Source organism: Gobio gobio (genome assembly GCF_949357685.1).
Source record: "Gobio gobio genome assembly, chromosome: 2".
Classification (NCBI taxonomy): Eukaryota; Metazoa; Chordata; class Actinopteri; order Cypriniformes; family Gobionidae; genus Gobio; species Gobio gobio.
In genome coordinates this window covers 4,253,754-4,264,433 of record NC_137098.1, presented here as the reverse complement: position 1 = coordinate 4,264,433, position 10,680 = coordinate 4,253,754, and the positions used below count along the sequence as shown (strand labels likewise).

The window sequence follows — 10,680 nt, the reverse complement described above, 5'->3', positions numbered from 1 at the left end:
TATAAATAGAATATCTTCAAAAAGTTGATTTATTTCACTAATTCCATTCAAAAAGTGAAACTTGTATATTATATTAATTCATTACACACTGACTGATATATTTCAAATGTTTATTTATTTTCATTTTGATTATTATAACAGTATCAGTGTCTCCGAAAATGTGAATATTGTGAAAAGGTTGAATATTGAAGACACCTGGTGCCACACTCTAATCAGCTGATTAACGCAAAACACCTGCAAAGGCCTTTAAATGGTCTCTAAGTCTAGTTCTGTAGGCGACACAATCATGGGGAAGAAGCTGACCGGACAGTTGTCTAAAAGACGACCATTGACACCTTGCACAAGGAGGGCAAGACACAAAAGGTCATTGCAAAAGAGGCTGGCTTTTCACAGAGCTCTGTGTCCAAGCACATTAATAGAGAGGCGAAGGGAAGATGGTGGTAGAAAAAAGTGTACAAGCAATAGGGATAACCACACCCTGGAGAGGATTGTGAAACAAAACCCATTCAAAAATGTGGGGGAGATGCACAAAAAGTGGACTGGAGCTGGAGTCAGTGCTTCAAGAACCACTACCACTAAAAATTCTAATTTCTAAAAATCCTTTCTTTGTATTGGTCTTAAGTAATATTCTAATTTTCTGAGATACTGAATTTGGGATTTTCCTTAGTTGTCGGTTATAATCATCAAAATTAAAAGAAATAAACATTTGAAATATATCAGTCTGTGTGTAATGAATGAATATAATATACAAGTTTCACTTTTTGAATGGAATTAGTGAAATAAATCAACTTTTTGATGATATTCTAATTATATGACCAGCACCTGTATATTGGTCGATAAATCTAAATCAAAAATTTTTATATAATTTCTGAGAGCCTCATTACATATCCCGAGCACACAATTATGATGTTCTCATTATAGTTTAAGTAGTTTATATATGACAGACTTGCACTTGCAACTGTATTTGCCTTTTTTGAAGTGATTCCAATCATATTTCAAGCAATTCAAACCCATCAGTGCATATCTGAAGTGTCTCAGCTGAAGGAAATTACCCATTATTTATCGGCTTTAATATATCGGCAATTTTTCCTATCGGGTCGATAAGGATATTATTAGTGCTGGAAGTGGGCCGGTATGCACCTTTACGAAGTACTGGCACTTCTCTATTTTAATCAGTAGCGTACCCTCAGTTTTTCTTACGTACCGGTACTTCTCACCATACACACACACACACACACACACACACACAATGAAATCAGTCTATTGATTAATTGTATACATCGCGCGTTAGGACCTTCTATAAGCTGTACGAACTGAACGGATCAATTATCTGCGCAATATGACAGTGAATGAAGCCCAAGCGTTTAATTTTGCATGCGTTTACCAACAAACCCCAAAAGTGTGATAAGATTAGCCATTCCCATCACGTCACTGATGATACAATATGTGGCCCTGGAGCATAAAACCAGTCCTGCGTCTCACGGGTTTATCTGTGGTAACAGCCAACAATACATTATATGGGTCAAAATTATCCATTTTTCTTTTATACCAAAAACCATTAGGATATTAAGATCATGTTCCATGAAGATATTTAGTACATTTCATACTGTGAATATATAAGAAACGTATTATTAGTAGTAATATGCATTGCTATGGGCTTCATCTGGACAACTTTAAAGGAGATTTTCTCAATATTTAGACTTTTTTGCACCCTAAGATTTTCAAATAGTTGTATCTCGGACAAATATTGTCCTGACAAACCACACATCAATGGAAAGCTTATTTCAAATGATGTATACATCTCAATTGCAAAAAATAGACCCTTATGACTGGTTTTGTGGTCCAGGGTCACATTTGAATTCTATTGAGAGTTTATTAAAACGCCACGGAGAAAGTCAAACATGATCTAAAACCGCCATTAAAAAGACTGATGAAAACATCATCCTGCACCAACATTCATTAGAAAGCTTTTTAAAAACTCATAACCATCTTAACTGGAATTGATCAAGTTCTAGTTTATTTATTATGGTTAATTTTGACTAACTTGTATAATTTTAAAGGATTAGTTCACTTAAATAAACTTTTGCTGATAATTTACTCACCCCCATGTCATCCAAGATGTCCATGTCTTTCTTTCTGCAGTCGAAAAGAAATTAAGGTTTTGGATGAAAACAGTCCAGGATTTTTCTCCATATAATGGACTTCAATGGGCTCCAAACGGTTCAAATGACAGTTTCAGTGCAGCTTCAAAGGGCTTTAAACGACACCAGATGATGAATAAGGGTCTGATCTAGACAAACCATCAGTTTCTGAGAGAAACCCAGCAGTATTTATGCTATTATTTTACCTCTTATCAGACGAACGTGATCATCTCTGAGCTCCGCCATAACTTCCGCTTAGTGAGGTCAAATATGAGCCTGGTCATAGATGTATACGTAGATGCCTCATTAGCGCCTGCACGGATCAGTAGAATGAGGCATCTACTATTGATATATCTATGACCACGCTCGTATTTTGACCTCACTTAGCGGAAGTTATGCCGGAAACAGAAACTGATGGTTTGTCTAGATCAGACCCTTATTCATCATCTGGTGTCGTTTAAAGCCCTTTGAAGCTGCACTGAAACTGTCATTTGAACCGTTTGGAGCCCATTGAAGTCCATTATATGGAGAAAAACCCTGGACTGTTTTCATCCAAAACCTTGATTTCTTTTCGACTGCAGAAAGAAAGACATGGACATCTTGGATGAGTAAATTATCAGCAAAAGTTTATTTTAAAGTGAACTAATCCTTTAATAGATAATCTATTATGGGAAACGATTTTTCATTATAGATTTATATTACAACTGTGGCGTGTTATAGCTATAGTTTCTATGTGTATGTTGCTATTTGTTTTTATAGATGCTATAGATAAAAAAAAGACGCCTTACCTGTAATTACATCCTCACTGTAACAAATGCTATCGTTAAACAATTACAAGAAGAACTATGCTACTTTTTCACAAGACCAATTACGAGTTTAAATCAAGAGCTTTAAAGTCTGGCTCTTCTTGAATTATTGATTAAACAATTGTTTTTTCCCAATTCCTAATGTGTTCTGCTAATAATGACAGATATTAGAGAACCTGGGTTACAGATTTTCCAAGAGATGGAAGGAAATTAACATGTTCAGGGTAAGAAAAATGAAAGTAAAGTTAGTTTGACTTCCCATGAGCCATGATTGTTGACTATAAGCTATTTTATTGCAGTTGTTATAAACCAACTTTGCATGTGTGGACCATTTTGCAAAAGACAAACAAACAAATAAACGAGTCAAACCAAAATGACGCCCTTGCCGATATATCATGCATCCCTAATTTAAAAATATTGTCCATATTTGACCCAAACATGCCCATAATTTTTTAGTGTAGACGTTGAGGGGGACAAGCCAAACCCCCCAATAATACACACAACTGCCAAATTTTCTATATATTATAATCACAATGTTCACAACTTGTAATAACTGCTTCAATGAGATCATTGTTTGTGCCTAAATGAATACATGACGTTAGCTAACTGTATATTTCTGGTCATTTCTTGGACATGGTCATGTCTGATAGCAAACTCCTCGAAATTGTAATGTAGAAACATGCATTTTCTTTAAAGCTGCTGTGAAACGATATGTATTGTAAAAGCTCTCTATGAATAAATGTGAATTGAGTATTTGATATTCTTGATGATTCTGTTTATTTTTAGGATGAGTTATGTTTCATACCTCTGCGGTCTGACAGCGCTCGTGTCAAAGCGAGTGAGATTGAAAGAGTGTGTGGTGAGATGCAAGAAGTTAACGTTTAATATTTGACAACGGTTTTACAGTGGAAATGTTCAATGACCGACAGTAATATCCATTGATCTTTTTTTAATCAAATTTCATTGTTTTGAAATGTAAAATATGCTCATTTACAGGAAAACTGGCAAGACGAGAGAAATGTTTTATGTTTTCAACATATTAGACATACGAATGTGCATATTTATCTTAAAATTAAATATCATTTGCAAATAGTTGAAATTGATGACTTCACAACTTCCTCTTTATTCACTTAAATCCATTTCAATCCTTTAATTTTAAAAGACCAATTAAACTTAAACATGGTTACGGCCTTGTATAATGCACTTTTATGATGTATAGATGCACTTTTATGATGGATAGATGCACTTTTATGATGTATAGATGCACTTTTATGATGTATAGATGCACTTTTATGATGGATAGACGCACTTTTATGATGGATGGATGCACTTTTATGATGGATAGATGCACTTTTATGATGGATAGATGCACTTTTATGATGGATAGATGCACTTTTATGATGGATAGACGCACTTTTATGATGTATAGATGCACTTTTATGATGGATAGATGCACTTTTATGATGTATAGATGCACTTTTATGATGGATAGACGCACTTTTATGATGGATGGAGGCACTTTTATGATGGATAGACGCACTTTTATGATGGATAGATGCACTTTTATGATGGATAGATGCACTTTTATGATGGATAGACGCACTTTTATGATGTATAGATGCACTTTTATGATGGATAGATGCACTTTTATGATGTATAGATGCACTTTTATGATGGATAGACGCACTTTTATGATGGATGGAGGCACTTTTATGATGGATAGACGCACTTTTATGATGGATAGATGCACTTTTATGATGGATAGATGCACTTTTATGATGGATAGACGCACTTTTATGATGTATAGATGCACTTTTATGATGGATAGACGCACTTTTATGATGGATAGACGCACTTTTATGATGGATAGATGCACTTTTATGATGGATAGACGCACTTTTATGATGGATGGAGGCACTTTTATGATGCACGGATGCACTTTTATGATGGATAGATGCACTTTAATGATGGACGGATGCACTTTTATGATGGATAGATGCACTTTTATGATGGATAGATGCACTTTTATGATGGATAGATGCACTTTTATGATGGATAGATGCACTTTAATGATGGACGGATGCACTTTTATGATGGATAGATGCACTTTTATGATGGATAGATGCACTTTTATGATGGATAGATGCACTTTTATGATGGACGGATGCACTTTTATGATGGATAGATGCACTTTTATGATGATAGATGCACTTTTATGATGATAGATGCACTTTTATGATGGATGGATGCACTTTAATGATGGATAGATGCACTTTTATGATGTATAGATGCACTTTTATGATGGACAGATGCACTTTTATGATGGACAGATGCACTTTTATGATGGACGTATGCACTTTTATGATGGAGAGATGCCCCCCCCCTTCACTGCCATTATAAAGCCTGGAAGAGCCAAGATATTTTTAATATAACTCTGATTATGTTCTTCTGAAAGAATAATGTCATATAGACCTAGTTTGGCTTGAGGGAGCGTAAATCATGGGGTAATTTTCATTTTTGGGTGAACTATCCCTTTAACCCGAACGACAGCACAGCACTATTATTATCAATAGTTATAAAAAGAAACACATTATCAGAAACAAGGTCTTCACATTCTAACTGTATTCATACAAAATTTATATTGTTTATATATATATATATATACAGGGCGTGCCAGATTGTTTTGCGATTTTAAATGTTCCCAAGAGTTCAACCCGGCATGCATTAATAATAAATACAACTAAACAATTACACTTGCAACAATTACATATGCACAAACATAAAACAACTTTTAAAACATGTAACAATAACTTTTAAAGTTGTAATAACGGGAAACAAAAACATTTTAGTTCCACAAACTGTGAATGTAAATACAATTATTTGTTATATTTACTATTTTTCATAGTGTTGTTGTTGGTGACTTGTATTATTATCATAATAATGTGTCATCATAATTATTAATTATAATAAATTAGTTTTGTATTGTATTGTACCTGTTTTTTTAGTTAATAGGAATAGTTTATCAGTAATCTGCTCACTGTGTGCTATATTCATCTGATATTTAAGTTTTTCTTTAAAAAAAAGTCTGTAATCTTTCTCAGATCTACTGTCTTGCTATTGGATAATTAAAATAAATCATACAGGGAACTTTATTTATTTTAAAATGTATTCTGATGGGTTTTTATTCCAGATCTACATGCTGGAAATAAAACAATATTAAAGATGAACCTGATGATAGAGATTAGGCTAGTTTTACAGTGAAAGCATCGAAGGCTAGAGATTAAAGACAATGCCATCATCAACAGCTGATAATAACAATAATAACAATAACACCGCGACTCATGAGATATTATCACACAAATAAAGCGATATATTCATAAACACAGGCGACACTCACCACGCAGCGCTTCTCTACAGGCAGACTAAAGCGCTCCAGTTCCGCCCATAGTCAACTTCAGCTCAGATATGGAGGAATAACGGGACCGGACGCCGGGAATAACGGGAGTTTGGGATGGCTGGGATTGCGTTGCAGCAAATGACGCGTTGGCGCATCTGAATGACCTCATCGCGACGCGTCGCCGGCAGTGCGCGTGATGGCGTGAGCACGCACGGGAGACTTCTTTATTCATTCGTGTTTTTATTGAATTGATATTGATAAATACAAATAAACACGTATTAATCAAGATACGTATCAGGTTAATAAATAAATGGATAATAATAAAATTAATCAAATCATCATTTTTCTTATAAACCGAGATTTCAATGATGGGTAACACTTTATAATAAGTATAGTGTAATTAAGTATTTACAAATCATTTGCAAATAGGTAATTAATAGTATATAAACTGTAGTTAATTTGTCTATATCACTGTAATGTTTTATATATGAAGAGTTTGATGATGCTTTGATAATGTATAATTCACACTTTAGGCAACGACAAAATGACAGTACCTGCTTTAAACCAGAGGGAGAGTGTGTGTGTGTGTGTGTGTGTTTGTGTTAATATGTGAGAGTGTGTGTTAATGTGTGAAAGAGTGTGTTAGTGTGTGTGTGTGTGTGTGTGTGTGTGTGTGTGTGTGTGTGTGTGTGTGTGTGTGTGTGTGTTAATATGTGAGAGTGTGTGTTAATGTGTGAAAGAGTGTGTTAATGTGTGTGCGCGTTAATGTGTGTGCCTGTGTGTGTGTTAATATGTGAGAGTGTGTGTGTAATGTGTGAGTGTGTGGTTGGTTGATGTGTGAGAATGTGTGTTAGTTGTGTTAATGTGTGTTAGTGTGTGTACTGTGTGTCTTAATGTGTGAGTGTGTGTGCGAGTGTGTGTGTGTGTGTGTGTGAGTGTTAATGTGTGTGTAATGTGTGAGAGTGTGTGTGTAATGTGTGAGTGTGTGTGTTAGTTGTGTTAATGTGTATGTGTGAGTGTGTGTGTGTAATGTGTGTGTGTTAGTTGTGTTAATGTGTGTGTGTGTGTGTGTGTGTGTAATGTGTGAGAGTGTGTGTTAGTTGTGTTAATGAATGTGTGTGTTATGTGTGAGAGTGTGTGTGTAATGTGTGAGAGTGTGTGTTAGTTGTGTTAATGTGTGTGTGTAATGTGTGTGGGAGTGTGTGTGAAATGTGTGTGTGTGTGTGTGTTAATGTGTGTGTGTAATGTGTGAGAGTGTGTGTTAGTTGTGTTAATGTGTGTGTGTAATGTGTGGGAGTGTGTGTGAAATGTGTGTAGTGTGTGTGTGTGTGTGTTAATGTGCGTGTGTAATGTGTGGGAGTGTGTGTTAGTTGTGTTAATGTGTGAGTGTGTGTGTGTATTTGTAAACATATTAATGAACTCTTAATAATACTGCTATTAATGTCTAATAAAGGTGGGTGTAAAGCACTGAAGTAATGTCAGACTGAACGCCTCATAAACTCTCAGTCTCCACAGCGGGGCATGTTGTCACAATGAACAACAGCTGATTGAATGACAATCAATTATTTTAAACAATAATTAAACACAACAATATGAAAAATAGCACTGTTATGAACACAATTCAACCTTTGAGTTCAAATGTAGCTAGCCATGTTTTTATAGTTCATGTTATTTACCCAACATATGTTACATCAATACATTATACAGAGAATAAATCATAAATCTTGAGATGGAGATTCTGCAAACAAGGAGAGGAAACATCCAAAACAAAGTAGTTGCGGATATTTATTGATTTTTAGTATTTGTAATCAAATCATAACACAAGGGATGCGTTAAAAATCAGATTTCTCATTAAAATGCACAGATTTTCCAGATCATTTTCCAGAAATCACCATCCAAATCACCAATAATAGTCAAATAATCTCTGACAAGTTACTTCATTAAGACACCAGACAGACATGAGGAGGAGTTTATGAGTATTACAGTAAATATGTGTTATTGATGGTCACATGATGCTTTTCTTACTTAATATTTTTGTCTTGTTTTAGTCCAAATATCAAAAAAATCTTACATTAAGAAGCATTTACTAGACAAGCGAACGTTTTGGTCTTGTTTTGGGGAAAATAACTCAAAATTAAGAGAGTTTTTGCTTAAAATAAGCTAAATAATCTGCCAATGGGGTAAGCAAAATAATATTGTTTTCTGTTTGAATTAAGATTATTTTGCTTACCCCATTGGCAGATTATTTTGCTTATTTTAAGCAAAAACTCCCTTCATTTTGAGTTATTTCCCCCAAAACAAGACAATAATTTTTATTTGGTTAGTAAATGCTTCTTGTTTTGAGAATTTTTAGATGTTGGACCAGAAACAAGACAAAAATACTAGGGCTGTCAAAAGATTAATCGCGATTAATCGCATCCAAAATAAAAGTTTGTGTTTACATAATATATGTGTGTGTACTCTGTTAATTATTATTTATATATAAATACACACACATTCATGTATATATTTAAGAAATATTTGCATGTATATACTGTATAGACATTTATATAATCTATAATATATATAAATATAAATGCTGGGCATCGATTTAAAAAAAATAACTAATTAATCACACTTTTTTTCTGTAATTAATCGCGATTAATCGCAAGTTTTTAATATTTTACGTTTTTAATATTTTGATATTGTAATAATTTCAGTTACTCTCCAAATGAATGTATAAACAATTTAAAGACAGCATATTTTAAATATGTGTTGTATTGTCATCTTTTTATGAATGAAGGCCAGTATCACTGATACTAAAGTCTCTATGAAACATTAATGACGTTACATTACAGTATAACTGAAAGCTCCCAATTTCAACATTAATTAAGCTTAAAAAAACTACTTTTAATTTAAGTGAACTTAAAACAATCTTTAAATAAACCCAAAATAATAAATGTTATATTTACCTGTGGCCTTCCCTGTTAGACATATACAGAAATGTAATAGTTATCTTTCTTAACTGCATAAATAATAAATGAAATATAGATGAATCATCATTAAAGCTACAATTTTCTCTGTTCCCGTTGTTCTGTGATGAACATTAATGACATCATCATCAGTGCTACTGTCACTTTAAGAACAGCCGCGGAACTCACGCGCATCTCATTTCCTCACAACTCTTTAAGTTCATTTAAGACGTTATTTAACTCATTTAAGACTCCTAATATGAGAATACTCAAAATCCTCTGTGTTATTGTTTGTTCAAGAGCAAAAGAGAACTCGATGTGAGCAGGAAACTGACGCGAGTCTATCTATGCGTCGACACACACACACACACACACACACACACACACACACACAGGACATTGGTATACAGCGCGTTCTCTTGTGTCTTGTCACGCTTGTCGCATTTACATGAATAAGAGATGCCGATCATGTAACGCTAAGCAAAAATGGATATAAAAACGGACGCTGCGTTATTTGCGTTAAATATTTTTAATGCGTTAAACTGAAAAAATTAATCTTCCGCGTTAACGCGTTAATTTGCCCAGCCCTAAAATATAAATGTTTTATATATAAAAATAATATTTTTTTCTTAAATATATACATGAATGTGTGTGTATTTTATATATAAATAATAATTAACAGAGTACACACACATATATTATATAAACACAAACTTTTATTTTTGATGCGATTAATTCACGAAAAAATCCTAGATAAGAAAAACTTTTTTTGCAGTGTATGGCTGGTATATTCTGTCATGAAGGATGTGTGTGAGCCCCTCAGCTGTCTTTAGCTTTGGTCTGGTTGTCTGGAGGTAGGGGTTTTCCTAAATGATGGGCTGTGGTGATGCCGTGAGTGAGAGAGGCGCAGGTCTCCCGGAGCTCGGGCCGGAGCCGGAATCCTCCCGGGAAGCTGAGGTCGAAGTATTCGGTGGGAGCGAAGGACAGAGGCTTCTCCACACACACACTCCGCAGCCGCTCCCTCCACGCCTCCAGCATCTCAGACCTGACGGGAGAGTGAGCCGGACACCAGAAGATCTGCGGAGCCAGAACCTGGAACCCACAGAAGCGCAGCACGCCGTTCTGTGAGCGAGAACACACACACACACACACACACACACACACACACACACACACACACACACACACACACACACACACACACACACACACACACACACACACACACACACACACACACACACACACACACACACACACACACACACACACACACACACACACACACACACACACACACACACACTGTTCGTGATCGACTTTTCTCCTGTGTTTCAAAAAAGATGTCATATCCATCTGCCACTCTTGGAATGAAATAACTAGAG

The 10,680-nt window shown here is 35.0% G+C and overlaps 2 protein-coding genes across 8 annotated transcripts in view; one reads left to right on the top strand and one right to left on the bottom strand.

The window, feature by feature from the left end:
- drd4b (dopamine receptor D4b) overlaps window positions 1–10,680 on the top strand; it is a 473,608-nt gene that overhangs the window by 215,861 nt on the left and 247,067 nt on the right. The gene's annotated exons all lie outside the window — the stretch shown is intronic.
- nqo1 (NAD(P)H dehydrogenase, quinone 1) overlaps window positions 9,017–10,680 on the bottom strand; it is a 28,476-nt gene continuing 26,812 nt past the window's right edge. For 2 of the 4 annotated variants that reach the window (XM_079806486.1, XM_079806485.1), the window contains exon 7: window positions 9,017–10,417. In XM_079806486.1, the coding sequence (XP_079662612.1) occupies window positions 10,115–10,417 (303 nt within the window). In that variant the 3' untranslated portion in view covers window positions 9,017–10,114. The remainder of the gene's footprint in view (window positions 10,418–10,680) is intronic. The other 2 variants (XM_079806484.1, XM_079806483.1) reach the window with 1 other exon arrangement.